Source organism: Podarcis melisellensis, assembly GCF_964234715.1.
Source record: "Podarcis melisellensis genome assembly, chromosome: 13".
NCBI classification, from domain to species: domain Eukaryota; kingdom Metazoa; phylum Chordata; class Lepidosauria; order Squamata; family Lacertidae; genus Podarcis; species Podarcis melisellensis.
Genome location: NC_138545.1, coordinates 28,330,321 through 28,349,223, shown reverse-complemented (window position 1 = coordinate 28,349,223; position 18,903 = coordinate 28,330,321). Strand labels below are relative to the sequence as shown.

At 46.1% G+C, this 18,903-nt stretch overlaps 1 protein-coding gene across 2 annotated transcripts in view; it reads left to right on the top strand.

Annotated features, from left to right (window-relative positions):
- STAC2 (SH3 and cysteine rich domain 2) overlaps nt 1-15,230 on the top strand; it is a 43,934-nt gene extending 28,704 nt beyond the window's left edge. For both annotated transcript variants that reach the window (XM_081886403.1, XM_081886402.1), the window contains exons 7-11: nt 399-460; nt 1,422-1,519; nt 2,353-2,404; nt 4,589-4,726; nt 9,292-15,230. In XM_081886403.1, coding sequence (XP_081742529.1) covers nt 399-460; nt 1,422-1,519; nt 2,353-2,404; nt 4,589-4,726; nt 9,292-9,396 — 455 coding nt within the window. In that variant the 3' untranslated portion in view covers nt 9,397-15,230. The remainder of the gene's footprint in view (nt 1-398; nt 461-1,421; nt 1,520-2,352; nt 2,405-4,588; nt 4,727-9,291) is intronic.
- Nucleotides 15,231-18,903: the final 3,673 nt, after the last annotated feature.

Genomic DNA, 18,903 nt, shown 5'->3' with positions numbered 1-18,903 from the left:
ATCAGCGTGTTTTTACATGAGTAGAATGTGTCCTTTTATTTAAAATGCATCTCTGGGTTATTTGTGGGGCATAGGAATTTGTTCATCCCCCCCAAAAAATATATATACTCCGGCCCCCCACAAGGGACAGTGGACCAGCCCCCTCCTGAAAAAGTTTGCTGACTCCTGGCCTAGGCATTTACACTCTGATGGGAACCAATGTCACTTTGGATTGGTGCCCCCCCCCGAATCCTAGGTAGTCTCCAATGCCTGTAGCATAGCCTTAAGTGGGAGAGAGGAGTTGTACATGGCATCACCTCCTTCAGGTGATATAGAGAAAAGCCAATCCGTCTGGTACTAGTGCACACACACCTTGAGAACTTGCAAAGCCTGATATCCCACCTCTCGTTTTGTTTCAGTTTTCTCAGCACCAGCAGAGGGTGAGGGCACTATGCCGGAAGAAAAGAGCCCAGGGCAACAGGTGAATTCTTCCTTCATCCACATGTCGTCAATATCCCTTCCTGCTACATTCTGCCACTTCCCTGCTATGTCCCTCCCACCCTGTGCCATTCCTTTTTCAAACCCTAACCCAGCCCTGAAAATGGAAAATAGCGAGATCCTTCTTCCTCCGCATTGTGCTAAAGCACATTTGGCAAGGCAGGTGAAAAGCCGCAGCAGATATTGTATTGCTCTTCTCTCACCTTGGCTGGGAAAGGTCTTGATTATTTATTTATTTTTAAAGTATTTTTAGCCTTTTCCAGTTTTGCGTATGCTAAAAAAGGCTAAAGTGCACCCACCCACAACAGAACCTGTCTTGCAAGGCACCTAAGGGTGTGCTCTTTTCCTGCCTCTAGTGAAAAATGGACAGGAATGATGTATCTGTTTGCTCCAGAATCGGGTCTGTTGTTTAAAATGGCACACAGCAATCACAACCTTGTGAGCAGGTGCTGCCTCTTAGAGCATGGAGAGAAGCAGGATTATACCTTCAATTCATGCTGCTCTCCAAAGGTACAGGAGCAAAAAAAGACTGTTTTTTAAAAAAAGGTGGCAGCCCTAGTTCCTGTATACCGTATTTTTCGCTCTACACCAGACCACAAGACGCACCTAGTTTTGGGAGGAGGAAAACAAGAAAAAAAATATTTTGAATCTCAGAAGCCAGAACAGCAAAAGGGATTGCTGTGCAGTGAAAGCAGCAATCCCTCTTGCTGTTCTGGCTTCTGGGATAGATGTGCAGCCTGCATTCGCTCCATAAGACACACACACATTTCCCCTTACTTTTTAGGAGGGAAAAAGTGAGTCTTATAGAGCAAAAAATACGGTGTGTGTGTGTGTGTGTGTATATATATATATATATATATATATATATATATATATATATATCCGAAGCTTGGGCTAAAATTTCTAAGCTCTGCCTTTCTTTATGTTCTTTCTTCCTCCTACAGTCAACTCAAGGCTGTTCGCGAAAGGAGGTCTCGCCCATGTACTCATATGTCGCTCTCTACAAGTTTTTGCCTCAGGAGATCAACGATTTACCCCTGAAGTAAGTCTGGTGCCCTTGGCCCACCTTGAGAGCCCATTGGTTCAGGAGATGGTGATTATTTGGATCGTGGGTCCCCTTGGCCAACGGAACTTGCTTGCTGGCCTTTGGAAACACACCCACAATGTGTGGAGACACACCCACAATTTGGGAATAACAATAAGTGCTGGCCAGTCTATTAACTATTAATGGAGCAATCCTAGGTGGGGTGGCATCAAGGGAGAGGTGGAGCAGCAGAACCCTTGGCCCTCAGGTGTTTGTGAACTACAACTCCCATCACTCCTGGCCATTGGCCAGGCCTGCTGGGACTGATGGGAGTTGTAGTTCCACAACAACTGGAGGGCCAATGGTTCCCCATACCTGCGCTATATGCCTCTGAAGCCCTATCCACATGCGAGGGCAGAAGATGGAGGCGGTTTTGGTTTTGTTTACTTCCCCTGCTACACCAGTTCCAGGCCCCTCTAGGAATCGGCAGATCTCTGTAGCTAGCGGACTGAAAGTGCCATTTTGTATCCATTTGCTGGGTCTGGATACAAAAACATATGGGAAATGCAAAAATGGCGAAACTTACCAGAAGAATAAGAAATCAAGAAACAAACTGTTTATAAAAGAATGGAAATGGTTTATTGAATATTTACAGACAAATTGTAAACAGATAAAAACACTTGCAGGATTATTGTAATAACCTGCAGCTACAAAACAGTATATATTGAAAGAAGATAAATGAGTAAGTTAAGTTAATTTGGATATGCAGAAGACCTTCTGTCATCTGCCACCACCTTGCCACTCCCAAGCTGTCATTGAGCTCAATCGTGACTTTCTCTGTCTCTCCTCAGGCCTGGAGATCGAATCATGCTGATGGATGATTCCAATGAGGACTGGTGGAAGGTGAGCAGAACAGAAGCATCCCAGTTGTTTTCTCCAGTTTTACTGCGTAAACCACTCTGGGGCCTCTTGGGAGAAGAACCAGTGCGGCTTAGTGGTTAGGGCCCCGGACTACGACCTGGGAGACCAGGGTTCAAATCGCCACTCACCCATGAGGCCCACTCACTCTCTCTCTCAGCCTAGCCCACCTCATGGGGTTTCTGGGAGGATAAAACGGAGACGGGGAGAAGTGTGTGGGCCGCCTTGAGCTCCTTGGAGGGAGGAAGAGGTATGACTGCAATAAATAACAAAAAAGCAGGATATAAATATTCTCTCCATAAATAAAGGACATTCCTGAGAGATAGAGGGAAGAGGGCACAGAGATTCGAACCTGTGCTTCCTATGTCCATTTAAAAAAACCAAAACCTATTCTTATCTATTTTGCTACCATGCCTTCTGCCCTTTTCTCCTTCAGGACCCCCTTGATCACAGTTGCAAATGTGCACATCTTGCTCTGAAGATTCTGCTTTTTGTGGGTTCCTCTGTCTATACCCACAAGCCCACAGTGTCCTTAACACACCTCCCTCCCTCCAATTTCTTGTCTCTCTCTCACATGCACTTTATAGGCCCTCAGGGAAAGGCCTTGGCCTCTGAGGCAGCCAGACACACATCAGGTTCCTTGTCCCTGTTGCTATAGCAACATGGCAGGTTTCATGAGCATCCTTCTTCACACTTTCAGAGCCTCCGGGCTGCCCACAAAAAGTCAGAAGATGGAGCCTTGCCCTCTGCTGCCCTGTCCACTCCGACTCTGCTGCTTTTCCTGTGCTTCTTCAGAAAGCCCCAGTGTGATACTGTGGAAATATCTAATTTTATCCATCTACTCTTGCTGTTTGATGCCACCTGAGGTTGGAAAGGCAAGAGTTCTCCTGCAGCATTGAGAGCAAACCTCTCTGGGCATGTAGTCCAGGCATAGGCAAACTCGGCCCACCAGATGTTTTTTGGGACTACAACTCCCATGATCCCTAGCTAACAGGACCAGTGGTCAGGGATGATGGGAATTGTAGTCCCAAAACATCTGAAGGGCTGAGTTTGCCTATGCATGGTGTAGTATTTCTCTCGACCCCATAACCAGCTGACACATATCAGAAAAAAAGGTGAGCCTTTCATGGCTTGAAGGTCAGACTATTACGCCTCTTTCCTGCTCCCCTTGAATTTTCTAAAAATGGTTTTATTAACCAAGTATCAATTATTACAAATGACCATTTTTAAAAAAGATAGTGAAATGTAACTTAACTTTTTCTGCCTCTCAGAAATTGTCCATTGAGTAAGAGGGCAGAGAATTGCAAACAAACAAACCAACCCACTGCTGAACCTTGCAAATTTCCACCCACCTGCTGAGAAACTCTGGCAGACCCCACAGCCTTGCCCAATTGGACCCCCCTACTGAGAACACCACTATCAATCTGCCTAAATCAACCAACATTGCAATGAGAGTTGAATGAGAACATTACAATGACAATTAAAAGAGGAGAGGAGCATTAAACTGACAAGTTACTCTTTCATTCCCCGCTGAAGGCCTGGGGCAAAGAGGTGCTTCTTCAGCTGTAACTGAAATATGTATCGTGACTATGCGATATTGCTCCTTGGAAAGGAGGGAATTCATCAGCCTGGGGGCCACCACAGAGAAGGCCCTCTCATGCTCTGCCACCTTCTGGAGCTCAAGAGAGCAGCAATGCTGCTAACGGGACCTCCCTGGCTGATTTCAGCAACGAAGCAGATCTATACAGGAGGAGATTCTCCTCCAGATATTTGGGGCTCAATGCATTTAGGGAGTTGTATGTAAGCATAAGCTCTTTGAATTGTGCAGATCACATAGGAGTGGGGCAAAATGAGTCTGACCCGTGTTGCTGCAATCTGCACCTATTGCAACAGCCCCACTGTCCTTCAGAGCATCTCCAGGTAGAATGCACTTCAGTAGCCCAACCAGAATTTGGATCCAAGCGCGCTCTCTCTCTGTGTCTGTCTCTCTCTCTCTCTCTCTCTCTCTCTCTCTCTCTCTCTCTCTCTCTCTCTCTCTGAAGAGCTGTAAATAGTGAACCAGCTGGAGCTGCAAATAGGCTCTCTTAGCCACGAAGGCCAAATGGGCTTTTAGAGACAATGCTGGGTGGTATGTACCGTATATTTCACTTTTTCTTTTTTGTATCGTAGGGGAAGATGGGTGACCGCGTGGGTTTCTTTCCAGCCAATTTTGTGCAGCGGGTCCGCCCGGGCGAAACAGTCTGGAGATGCTGCAAGACTTTCTATGGAAGTAAGGAACAGGGGCAGCTCAGCGTTAAGGAAAATCAGGTAGGAGCAAACATCCTATATGGGGCCTTCTTTGCCCATAAAGTATCTGTACATTATAGACATCTGAAAATCCCGTGTTTGGTTTTTTTTTAAAGCAAGTTTCTAGTCCTTGTAGTTTTGAATAAAACTCTAGGGTAGGGATGGCCAACAGGTAGATCGTGATCTACTGGTAGATTGTGGGCTGCCTGTGGTAGATCATGGTAGATCTTGGGACCCCTCCCACCCCCCAAAAAACAACTTTGATCTCACCCAAAAAGCTCAACAATTTTGACTTACTAAAAAAAGCTCAATCCAAAATTGTAAGCCAACAATTTTGACTGACTTAAAAAAAGGTGGTCAATTCAGTAGATCACCACCAGTTTTTTTTATAGTGGGAGTAGATCACAGTCTCTTGGAAGTTGGACAAGCCTGCTCTGCAGGGATCACATGTTTGCATCCTGCGTTCTACCTGGAGCTATGTGCAATGCTAAGCACCATGACATTAACTTGCCTCCACTGGGAGTTTTGCGGCCAATGTAAAGAGCGGTTTCAGAGGAGTGATATTGGTCAGAACTGCAGCAGGGCAGGAAGTGTTAAAGCCCCTCTCCCTGTATGCCACAGCTCCAGTCTTGATCAGGCTCCCCAGTGACTGCCATTTGCAGTTTAAAAAAAAAATCACATGTAAAGCTGGCAGAATTTTGGCTTTCCAAGGCATAGCGTCTCATACATAATTAGCTACATATCTGCTAATGTGTTTTTTTCTCAAAGCCTAGTTCATATCACCAAACTGGCCTGTTTACATGGTCAGCTATGCCCGCCCCTTCCTTTCTTTGCAAACATGGGACTCAAACCCACAACCCTGAAAATATGAGTATCACGCTCTGCCGGACTGAGCTATCAGATGGGCTATAGAGGAGGGTTGTAGAGAAAGATTGTGATATGTGTGCTTTGACTCATGTTACCGTATTTACTCGAATCTAATCCTCACCTTTTTTTGGCCAATTACGTTGTGATAATTAAGGTGCCCATTAGATTCGATGGCACATTACATTCGCCAGCAAATACTCTTTTTGGTTTCAAGGTTCTGAAAATTGAGGTGCGCATTAGATTCGATGGCGCATTAGACTCGAGTAAATACAGTGAGTTGCCTTTTGGTTAACTGAGCAATGGTACTTGCAGTCTCCAGGGCAAGGATGGTGTCACTTTTCTCAGTCATTTGTCGCGTTGCATCTAACATTGCAGAAACCAAATATTGCAAAAGCAATATGAAACACTATCAATTTTAAAACAGGAGAGATTGTAATGATTCCAGTCTGTGTGCCAGGAGTGAACTAACGTCACGGTTCTCTCCCATCGGGTACGTCTGGAGCACTCAATCTCTCTCGCTGCTGGATCTCTGCCAAATTGCCTGCCCTTGGAGGAGACACACCCCCAAGCAGTCCCTCCAGCATACAGGGCATGAGCACCTCTGAGGGTTGGTAGTTCTTAAGCAGGAAGAACCAGCTGCACAAATGAAAGGTGAGGGACAACTGGCTTACTAGAGGTATATGTGATAAGGATCTAGGGGTCTTAGTGGACCACAAGCTTAACCTGAGTTAACAGTGTGATGTGGCAGCAAAAAAAAGCTAACGCTCTTCTAGACTGCATCAATTACAGTCTTACCTTGGATCCCGAATGCCCTGGAACATGGACGTTTTGGCTGCTGAACACCGCAAACCTGGAAGCGATTGTTCCGGTTTGCGAACATTTTTTTTGGAACCTGAATGTCCGACGGGGTTTCCGCGGTTTCTAATTGGCTGCAGGAAGATCCTGCTGCCAATCAGAAACTGCGATTTGGTTTCCAAACGTCTTGGAAGTCGAACGGGCTTCTGGAATCGATTCCGTTTGACTTCCAAGGTACTACTGTATTATCATTCTTATTTATTAAATTTGTATATTGCCCTATACCCGCAGGTCTCAGGGAGGTTCACAACATAAAATTGCAATATAGAAAACACAAAATACATAACGAAAACAGCCCAATAACCCCCCCTCCACTTTCTAGAGGACTAGCTCAATGTTTTTGCAAATGTGAAAGTTCAGTCTAAAATGCCACATTTCTGTCACTTGAAGGTGAGCTAGATGTCTCAAGTGGAGTCTAGTATGGATCCTATGTACATTTCCCCCCCTGGCTATCAGTCCTCTCTTCTGGGTGTGAGCCATAAGAGGCACTTAGTCAGAGCCCAGCAACAGGAAAAGAGTTTGCCTCCTCCGACAACTACAGCTCCTTAGAACATGGGTAGGCAAACTAAGGCTGGGGGCCGGATCTAGCGCATTCATCTTCTAAATCCGGCCCGCGGACGGTCTGGGAATCAGTGTGTTTTTACATGAGTAGAATGTGTCCTTTTATTTAAAATGCATCTCTGGGTTATTTGTGGGGCATAGGAATTCATTCATTTCTCCCCTCCCCCCCCACAATATAGTCCGGCCCCCCACAAGGTCTGAGGGACAGTGGGCCGGCCCCCTGCTGAAAAAGTTTGCTGACCTCTGCCTTAGAAGCAACCAGTCAGAAGGAGAGTTCCCTATTAAACCCCCAAGAAGAAGAACAAGAAGAAGAATGAGGAGGACGAGAGTTCAGACCCTGGAGGAGAAGGCGAGGAGCTCCAGAGAGTCCCTTGCATCTCCTCCTCCTATGGTTTGCCTCAGAATTTGCTGGGTCGAATTCGTTTTGTTCCGAGTGTGAAGCCACCTGCTTCTTCCGCGCCTGAGATTTGCGTGCTTTGCTGTGCTTTGCCTGAGGTGTGTATTAAGATGCACCAGAAGATGCTGTCTGCTGGCACTTGGCCCACTGAGACCGGCAGGATGGCATATCAAGCAGGCGGATTGAGTGGCTTAGAGTAGATCATTAGCAGGTCCTTGTTAGTTCAAGAGGGATGGGGACTTGGAATGCACAGGAGTGTTCAACTCAAATGTTACAGTGATAACCACTGACGGTGTTGACTCCTGTGCGGATTGTATACGTGATCAACCAAGAACATAGTCATCACAATAGATGCGACAAGGTCTCTCGAGTCATACCACCGGGGACAAAGGGGTGGGAGGAACCCCTTCTATGTCATAAAGGGCCGCTGTAGAAATATCAATTCTATTTATTCCTATAAGGGAATATATGGATAGCAAATGCCTCAGCATAATCGCTGGCAGGATACAATCAGTTCACCATGTTCAACGCGTATATGAAGTCAATGAAGTGGGAAATTGCGTCCTTGTTGTTATTCTTTTATCTGCACCGCTGCTGGATTGTGCAAGGATTTTTATGGTGCAGAGGGATGAAATTGGAGGCTTGTTTCATTTGTAAGGGAGAGAACCACAGAATCATAGAGTGGGAAGGGACCCCCAAGTCCAGCCCCCTGCAGTCTAAACTAAAAGAATCTAAACTAAAGCATCCATAACAGGTGACCATCTGACCTCTGCCTACAAACCTCCAAGGAAGGACAGTCCACCAGTTCCTGAGGGATTCCGTTCCACCGTTGAACAGATCATATCGTCAGAAAGTTGTTTAGTCAGAATCTCCTTTCTAATAACTTGAATCCGTTGAAATCTTCTGGTCTCCAGAGCAGAAGAAAACGAGCTTGCTCCATCTTCCATGTGACAGCCCATGAGATATTTGAAGATGGCTGTCAGTCTCCTGTTACCCAGCTCCTTCAGCCATTCCTCATACGGCCTAGTTTCCAGACCCTTGATAATCTTGGTTGCCTTCCTCTCCACACGCTCCACCTTGTCAGTATCCCACTTAAATTGTGGTGCCCCAAACTGGACACAGTACTCCAGGTGTGGTCTGACCAAGGCCGAATAGAGTGGTACTATTACACCCCTTGATCTGGACACTAAGCTTTTGTCGAAGCCTAGAATAACATTAGCTTTCTTTTGCTGCTGCATCATCACACTATTGACTCATGTTAAGCTTGTGGTTTACTAAGACCCCAGGTCCTTTTCACACGTAAAACTATGTGTGCTCCATCTTCTATTTGCGCAACTGTTTCTTCCTGCCTAAGGGTAGAACCTTACATTTATCCTTATTGAAATTCATGTTGCTAGTTTGGGCCCAGTTCTCCGATCTGTTAAGGTCACCAAGAATCCTGATGCTGTCTTCTGCAGCGTTAGCTACCCTGCAGCACCCTACTTGCCCCTTTTCCCCAGGATGTTGAAGAACCATTTGTTAGCACTCATTGGGTTTGGCTAGTCAGTCACCTAACAGTTGCCTTGTCCAGGCCACATTTTACCAGCTTCTCCATGAGAATATCAAGGGGGACTTTGTCCATCATAACTCAAGGAGCTGAGTATTCGCAATGCACACTCTCCGTATGTTGTAAGCCTTTTGCCTCCAGCTTTTCTTTGCAACCATTGAGACTAGAAACTTGCTTTCTTAAAGAAGAATACAACCCCCTCCCCAAAAAAAAAAACCCCGAGATTTTGAGGACACCAGTTCCTGCGCCACCTAATAAATAAGGAAGGATTGACTTTGTTGTTGTTCCGGCTGCATTCTGCATGATAAAATCTTGACCTGTTTGCTCACGTTTCGTTCCGTCATCTTCTGTTCCTTCCAGATCTGTGTTGGTGTGGGGAAGTCCAAGGAGAACGAGGGTTTCATCAAGGTGACGAGTGGCAAAAAGCGAGGCCTGGTGCCTGCCGACGCACTCACAGAAATTTGAAGGCCGGATGAGCATGTGAAGCAAGGCCGAAGAGTAAAACAGAGATGTCAGCAGCAGCAAGGCAGGGGCAGCCCTGCCTTACTCTCCAGCCCATCCCAACCCTGAGCACCTGGCTAATCACTATTTCATGGAATCTTCTAGATGGACTGAGGATATGGCTTTGGTTTGGACAGGGGAAGAGGACTGGGGGGGAGGGACTGGCTTGAGCGCCAGGACCCGCTTGATCACTCGCTTGCCCCCCAGCTGGGCTTGGACATGTGCTCAAGCCTGCTTTTGCTTTCCACCACCCCTTCCGAAGGTCTTTTCAGGCAGCTCTTATGGGTGCTGAGTGTGAGGGAGATTTCCACCACTGTAATTCACGCCCCTTTTCCGCCCCGCTCCCCCACTTTGCCTCTGGGTCACACTTCCACGGCAACAGACGCTGATTGACATCAGCTCGCCTGACCCAAGGGGGACTCTTTATATCTTGGCATACCACTCCCTCCCGCTGCCCAAACCACTCCCTCATTCAGACATGCTCCCCGATAATTCTGTGTCGCATGTGCAAAGGCCATCTCTGGGCAGGGAGAGGCCGCCTGAGTGTGTTGTCGTCCGTCTGTCCCTGTATCAGTTTTAAAACCTTCAGGGCTGTCTGTATATTTATGTGTGTGTGTGTATATGTGTGTTGCGAGGCGGCTGTCACTCAGGATTGGGGCAGCCCCACGCCGAAAAGGAAAAAAGAGGTGGGACAATTCCACACGGCTTCTCGTTTGTCGTGTACTCAAAGTCTTCCCTGCAGAGCCTGAGCCACAGTGAGCTCTTGGAAACCGAAAGTTACATGCGGAGTGGGTGGGTGGGTGGGTTCCTTGATGTGAGGTGCTGCCTTTGTTCCTGGCTCCCCGGCTATTCCTTGACCTCCATTTGCGCGCCCCCCCCCAGCATGTGGTGGCCTACCCCCACTGCATGACTGACAGCCGTGTGGACCATTTTCTCAGGGAACTTCCTCAGCTGGATGCATTTCTGACCTACACCGAGAATGTCGCGGCGTTGCTCATGTGAGGAGTTCAGAGACCCTGACCATCCCATCTTCCCTCACTTTTCCAGCATGCTTCCAGCTATTTGTCCTTTGTAAATGTACTTTTGTATATATATGTAAAAAAAGAACAACAAAAGAAAGAAAGATAAGATGACTTCAGTCCCAGCCATTGGAGAGAGTTATCAGTACAGCCTCATTGTCCAGCATCTGCAGTTTGACTCAGCTGGTATTTTTCCTCACTGGATGAAATGGTTGAGAAGGGGGCACGTCTGCCAAATCCCCATGTTTCGGAGGCACAACATTTGCCTGTGTCAACATGCCACATGTGCCCTGCCCCGTTAAGATGCATTGTGTGCTACTGAGCCATTCACGCTCAGCACACAATAGGCATAGAAGTCAGGGGTCCCTGATCTGGTAGCTGCATGCAAATAAGCCAGTGCTCATGGTAAGTGCATGATGGGCACTGCATTTACAAAGAACATGGACACAAGGAAGCACTTTCGTCTGTGGCCCACACCATGTATGAATCAGGCCTGGCTGAGAGTTTCCCATCTCCCTTTTCTAAAATGGTCTGAGCCTGATGGGAGCATAGCAATAGGTATTTCTTTGCTTCCAGGAAACCGAAACACCGCTCCTCATTCTGTTTGATCTAATCCATTAGCCTGGTCTATTGCATCCTCAATCTTCCCCATTTCAAAACTCATTCCAATCTGCAAAGTGGGAAATCAGGAACTGCGGTTGTAATCAAATGCCGTTCTTAGTACGGTATTTCTGTAGCACTTTCAGAATGCAAAATGCTTTGAAATGGTCATACCTTGATTTGCCAAAAAGGAACCAGCATTGCAACCCATGGCAAAAGTGGTAGATGAGCCTGAGGCTTCCATGCTTAGGTCCAATACTCTAGCCAATAGGATGGCACTGGCCAATAGGATAGAGGGAGAGAGAGAGAGATCGGAGTATTTTTGCTGGTGCACTGTTTATGTTGTTGCATGCTTTTAGCTTGGTGGTCCTCCAGCAGGAACAGTTCATCATTTCCTCCTGTTGTCATACATTCCCTGCCACATACACAGGTGGCGCTGTGGTCTAAACCACTGAGCTTCTTGGTCTTGCCAATCAGAAGGTCGGCGGTTCAAATCCGCATGGTGGGGCAAGCTCCCACTGCGCTGTCCCAGCTCCTGCCAACCTAGCAGTTTGAAAACATGCCAGTGCAAGTAGATAAATAGGTACCACTGTAGCAGGAACATAAAAGGCATTTCCGTGCACTCTGGCTTCTGTCAAGGTGTTCCATTGCGCCAGAAGCTGTCTAGTCACGCTGGCCACATGACCCAGAAAGCTGTCTTTGGACAAACGCCGGCCACCTTGGCCTGAAGCGATATGAGCGCCGCACCCCATAGTTGCCTTTGACTGGACTTAACCGTCCAGGGATCCTTTACCATTTTACTTTACATACACCAAAACATTGCCCTTTCAGAAGTCCAATACGACTTTCAGACATGTGTTTGAAGCCAGGGTACTCTGTGTGATGGGACTTCCCACTGTTCCTTTCAGGCATATGTAAAGTTGTTTTTTAATGGTAGTGGGTTTGCTCAGAGAACCTTTCCACCTGCATTTGAATTTCTGCACCATATCCTCTTTAAAGAGCTGCTGAGGAAAGAAGCCACAATTTTGGCTTTGATTCATACATGCAATGCTCATTGCAGGATTTCTACAACACCAAGTGATGGCTTGCAAGTGTGCAGTGGCAGACATTGGGCTCTCAAATTTTAGCAGTGCCCTGTGCGACGCTAAAATTCCCACGCGTGCCTCTCGTTCTCCATTTGATGGTGAAGGCACCCAGTGCAGCTGAACCAGTCTCACTACCCTGAAACCTCCTTTGAAATGTGAATTAGCCGCCACAGATCAAAGTCCACAGACATAATTTCAGTATCGCCCTTCAGCAAAGTCAGTTCAATCACCAGGAGCCTAGTGAAATCAAACAGTGTTTAAACATGTCTGAACAAGCAAGCCTCTAATTTCGCATACTTTTTTACCATTGTGCTGTGATTGCTTGCAGGGCTAGAAAAAGAGAACATGGGGTAAGAACCTTTTCAAATTCTGGTGGAATCTGCTCTGGAGCAGTAGGAGCACAGCAGAATTAAACTGATAATTCCAGGGCACTAAACCACAACCAGTGTAACATTTTCAGTGTACTGGCTCACTTATAGAAGTAGTCCCTTAAACACAGAAACAGGAGTGTTGCATCAGTCTTATTTTCCAAGTACCTTCTTTGATAGGTCTGTGGATACATTATAATAATAAATAAAATAATAAAAATTATATCCCGCCCTCCCCAAATGAAGCTGGGCTCAGAGTGGCTAACAACAATAAAAGTAACACAGCATTCTAAAATCAATTCATTTTAAAATCAGTTCAAAATCAAATTAATGGCAACCCCGGTAATGTACAAATGTACAGTAAGCCCACAACTTGCGCACTTTAAACTTGTGTACATTCAGCTTTTTGCATTATACACACACACACATATATATATATATATATAACAGGTGGGCAATCTTTGGCAATTCCACCAGCCATTGCACCTAATGTGTTTTGAGTATATGCAATTTTTACTTGAGGCGCAATCCTTGGAATGTAAATTGTGGGCTTACTGTATTGAGAATATTATTATAATTTATATACTTCCCTATACCTGGGGGGGTCTCAGGGCGGTTCACAGAATAAAACCAAGATATAAAACCACAAAATACATAATAAAAACAACCCAATAGCTCCCCCCCACAAAAACACATTTTAAAAGGGCATAGGATGTAAATCAGAGAATAGCTCACATAAGCCGGATCAAGCAGGTTTCTCTTGCTTTTTCAGAAGGCTGAACCCACCACCAAGTTTCCAGACTATAATGGAAGAATGCTGTGATAGACCAAAACAAATTCTTTTTGAAAAACAATGTAAAGTGATTTCAAATGCAAGGGGTTTTCTTGAGGTGGGGAGTTGTTCTCTATGGTCATTTTTTGCATGTACACACACACACACACACACACACACACAAATACAAATTCACTTTGTGCTGAACTTTCCACAGCACAGTACTGCTTGTTTCCTAATGGCTTCCTTCCTTTCCTAATGGCTTAGGGATATTTCAGGCCTCATTCAGCACATGCTGGTTCCAGGGCATTCAGCCATGGTCTTGGAGGACACGCATATTCTTGAGATGCATGGCATATACTCCACGGTGCATTCAATCCATCTGAGAGGGTATATTCATCATTTGCAGGTGGGATTGTTGGGGGTCGTCATCCAGCTTGCCAAACCCGAAATACCCAACATCTGCAGCCTTGCGAGCAGTGAGTTTGGATCCCAACCAAGGGCACCTCCACACTTCTGCTTGTCCTACTGATTCTCCCCTGGGAAAAACTGCTCTTTACTGCTGAATCAGAGCAAATGTCAATCAGTTTTTCCATGGATTGAATCTGTACAGAGTAGGTTTTCCTGGGGAAAGCAGCAAGGCAAATGGAAAACTGCTTGGACTAAGGGTGAAGCCAGGGTTTATTTTAGGGGGTGGGGAGTTGGCTTTATGTCAAGGGAGGCAGAACCAAGTTCTCTGTGATGCATTTGGTCATGTTTTTTAATTATTATTTACTTGATCACACCCATGGCTTAGACCAGTGCTTTCTAGGCACAGGAAAAGTGGAAATGTGAACGAGCCCTGGGGTAGCTGTGCTTTAATCCAGTTGAAATCAGTGGAACAAGTTAATCATGAAGGCTAACTTTAGCCTCATTGAAACCCAATGAAATTAAAGTGTGACTAACTGTTTTGGATCCAGCCCAGTATACCAAGCATGGATGAGAAACTTCATAGGACTTAATAATAATAATCTCTGTTTACTTTTCCTTACATAATGGGACGTTGGCTCCAATAACACAGCCTTCTCTCCCCCACCCTCAACACTACAATGTCTCTTATATCAGCTGCTAAGCTGACTCTAGTGGACTTGAGTACAGCTCTCCAAAGGGGTATTCAGAGTCTTTAGCATCAAATGGAAGACACTCAAGTGTATTGAAGAACATGGTGTTTGTTTCTTGCACTGTCGGCAAATGACAGCATTGGGGTTTTTTCCTTGTAAAAATGTTTTAAGGATTTCTGCTTGACGTTACCTGCAGCGCAGTCCTATGCATCTCTACTCAGATGTAAACCCCGCTTAGTTCAACGGGGCTTACTCCCAGGAAAGTGTGTATTGTGGGGTTGCAACCTAAACTGGCGAGAATGGGGCAAGCAAATGACCAGATGCTTTTAACAAAACATGTTCACTCACGTATAAATAGATGTGATGAACTGATGTGGAAACTTGTGAGATCATGGGAAGTGCCTACTTTGCCAGGAATTTTGTGTAGCTGCTTACTGCTGGGGCTCCTAAGTTGTCATGCCTCTTTCTGCTTGGATGTGGCCAGTTTGCTGCAGCTACAGGACGGTGGCTTCAAGCTAATGCTAAATCAAAGCATTTTATCCCGCCACCATCTCTCCAACTTGTGTAGACTGAGAGGCCGGTCATGAACACACACACACACACACACACACACTTTCTTGATACCCTTGTTGTACAGAGTCCCCATAGCACACGCGATTCCCTACCTGGGATTCCATGCACCTAAGCAATAACGTCCGGATTCTCGCCGGCTGCACTGTAGAAAGGTAGGTTTGCAAAATGGCACATTTGTATTTGTGGAGGAATGCATGGCGCTAGAACTGAATTTTGATGGCCAAAGAATCTGGTTGGCTATGAACTAAATCCTGGATTAAACATGACGACAATGCACCAAATACCTTGTGGGTTCTTTTTTTTCTTCTCGCCAGCTGTAAGGAGTGTCTGCTCTGTTGCCTTTCGGTTGGCTAAATATAGGCTTGATGCAGCCCCCAACATTTCTTAGCTCAGTCTCTCTGTGGAGGTCAGCTCCTTTGCCTGGGCTACTGCTAGCAAAACATTCTCTTGTGACTGAAGTTATCATTTCACCCTTCACTTACTGTTCTGCATTTCTGGGCATGGAGATCTGTGCACCTTAATATTATCACTAACCAAGTGATGATGCCTTGCTCCTTCCATATTAATCTGGGATCAATAATTAGTCTAAAATTAGTCTAAAGTCAATAAGGCCAAGGCAGGCCTTTTCCTTGGGTCGCCCTTGCTGCGATCCATCTTGTTCTTAACCCACCATGGTGATTTTCAAGTCAATATTAGGCAGGGTACAAATAGTTAAATAGGCAAATATAAGTTAACATTGGGTTGGGATTGGTTGCACAACTAAATGTGTTTAGCAGCAGAGGGGTGGCTTGGAATTTGGAGAGAGTGCAAGGAGAGCAGAAAGCTTCTGCCAATATCAAAATCATTCTCTCCCTCTCCTGTATTTGTATGAATTGAATCAAGTCATTGATCCACCTATTCCAGAACTGTCTCTTCAGGAACTCAGAGTGCCCCCCACCACAGTCCTATTGCCAGTTCAATAATCCCTGACAGGTGGCCGACCATCTGTTTAAAAATCTCCAATGAAGGAGAGTCCACTACCTTTTGAGGGACCCTCAAGGGACTGCGACCCTTAACAGACAAAAGATTCCTCAGTGCCGATTTGATGCATTCCCAATGTCAGGAGAACTTGTTGCAAAGGAAAGCCACCAGCCTATCCCATTGTGCTTGCCTGCTTTTGCATTTGTTTGCCAAAACCTACATATGAGAAGCCTGGATTGGGGCAGGAAGAGAGAATAAAAATGGGCATATCTGATGTAAAATAAGTTACTGCCTCTGGCTCACAAAGAAACAGCAAGAGAGTGTCATTCCAGTAGAGAGGCAGTGTGGTATAATGGTTAGAGGGTGAGCCTAGGACTTGGGTTCAAATCCCCACTCAGCGTGAAAACTCCCTAAGTGGCCTTTGACCAGCCAGCAGCTCTCAGAGGGTTCTTGCAAGGTTCTGCTTAGCCCACCTCACAGGCTTCTTCTGAGGATGAAACGGGGAGGAAGAGAACCACGTATGTCGCCTTTGCCCTCACAAAGCACACACTACAGCATCACCTGTGTGCTGACACAGGTGGCCGTCTCAAGTAGCAACCTTGCGATCTCCACAGCTGTATCTCAATAAGCGAGCCCGGAGTACCATTGCAGCGGCAGGTGATAACGTAGGAAACGGTTCCTTCTTCATCCTGTCCACTTGCCCAAGAGGACACAGACACCATATAGGACTACAGGGCCTGCATTTCCATGCCTCTGTTTGAAATGAGGAACCAAACCTACGCTGGTTTACAGCTGCCACGGCAAGCCACAGAGGCTTGTGACAAGGGAGGGCTGCGTTCCCTTCAGTGTTTATTGCCATTCCCGTCGAGCCACCGTGTCAGGCCAGCTGCCCTTTTGTCTTGTCTCACTTGGAGACTGATTTGTCTTGCGGAGAGCACCTCCCGCCGCAGAAGCGAGGCTCTTTCCAAAAGGTTAAAAGCCTGTGCCGATCTGTCATGCCTTCCGTGTCCCCCTTCAGACTAGACAGGCCTTTCATTTTGGAAGGGCTTGTTTGGCACCAGTGAGCAAAAGCTGATGGATGGCTATGGCAAAGCAGCTCCAGAGAGGTGTTGCTTCCTCTAACCCTCAGTTTCTTAGTAAAGAAACGGGGATGGGAGTGGGAGACAAGTGTGGTTTAATGGCTCCATCCAGAAAAGGAACTGCATCATCAGAGGGGCCATGGCAAATCAGCAGAGCATCTGCTTGGCAGGAAGAAGGCTGCAGGTTCAATCCCCAGCATCTCCAGGTAGGACTAGGAGAGATTTCTGCCTGAAACCCTGTCAGCTTTCTGGAATCATAGAATCGTAGAATTGGAAGGGACCACAAGGGTCATCTAGTCCAACCCCCTGCAATGCAGGAATTTTTTTACCCCAAGTGGGACTTGAACCCCTAACCCTGTTAAGAGTCTCATGTTCCACCAACTGAGCTACTCTGCCACTCAGTGTAGACATTATTGAGTCAGATGGACCCAAGGACCTGACTCGGTGTAAGCCGCTTGTGTTCCTTATGTTCTTAAGGCTATCATCATTATTATTACCATCACCCAGAGTTTTCCCAAGTACCAGGACTCAGGGAGGCTCACAAAATTTAAAACAAACGTGGATAAAATGCAGATACAGTGGAAACTTGGTTGTTGAATGTAATCCATTCCGGAAGACCATTCGACTTGCAAAACATTCGACAACCAAGGCACGATGGGCGGTTGGGAATTTCAGTGGAGAAAATTGAGAAACACGCCTCGGAAACTGTTTGACTTCCAAGGCACATTTGAAAACAGAAGCAATTTTTTCCAGGTTTTTGGAGTTTTAAAAACTGAAATGTTTGGTTTCTGAGACACTCGAAAACCAAGGTTCCACTGTATAGCTAAAACCATAAAAAGATACTAGTTGAGAAGTAATTAATCTCTAGTAGGATTAAAAAGATGCAAAAACAAATTTATTGCAATGCAGATAGTAAAAATAGCACACAGCTCTATTAAAAGGCTAAACCTGCAGTGTAAAATAGAACCAACCCACTGTTGCCACTGCTCAAAACCAGACCAGGACATTTTGCTGTCTGAAGCAAAAAGGAGGTGGTTGCATCCCCCAGTTCACAGAAGCCAACTGGATGAGTAGGTGGCTTTTATTTCAGTGCAGGTAAATGGGCAGTTTAGAAATGCAAGGCAGGTTGTGTGACACACACAGCTACACACGTCCTACAACGCTTCACCACTGTTGTCTGCATCCCAGCATCTGCCACCTGAAGCAGCCACCTCACTCTACTTAATGGTAGGGCCGGTCCTGCCGCTGCTACCGCATGGTTACCCTATGCAGTCTTGTCAATCTCTGTGTGTCATTCCCAAGTGGGGGTATTGGAGTAAGGATGGAATGTAGTAGCCCAGGACTGGAACTAAAATGCAGTCAAGTGGATCAGGTGCCCAATCAGGATAGCACCTGATGGACCACGGGGTGGAGCTCAGCAGAATATATTGGATCATCATGAGTGGAACGTGACACCGACCTGGAGTTCACCGGCTTTTCATACACACAACTGGTTTCCTGACTGCAAATGGTTTTACGGATAAACTAGCTGGCTAGCAACCCTATAAGGTGCACATAGAAATTATTGGCCCAGGATTATTATTTTGAATCAGCACCATGGACAAGGAATGCCAGTTTGGTTCAGCGACAAACCCCTTGCTTCTTGGTTTATTTATGTTGGCTGCAAAACTTTGTAGGCAGCTGACTCTCTGCTTATACACTAGAGATAAGCCTGTGTTTGTTTGGCTGATCCCTCATGCAAGTCCTGAGAAGAGTTGAAGGGAGCAAGAGCCCCTGATTTTACAAGGAATTACATGCCCTCTGGTCACTGGGACTAACTACTATGATGCAAATGGCTTCACTTGACTCTTTTACCCAGTTCATCGCCCAGAAGGAATCTCCAGCTTTGCTAATATAAAGGCTGTCCTACACGCCA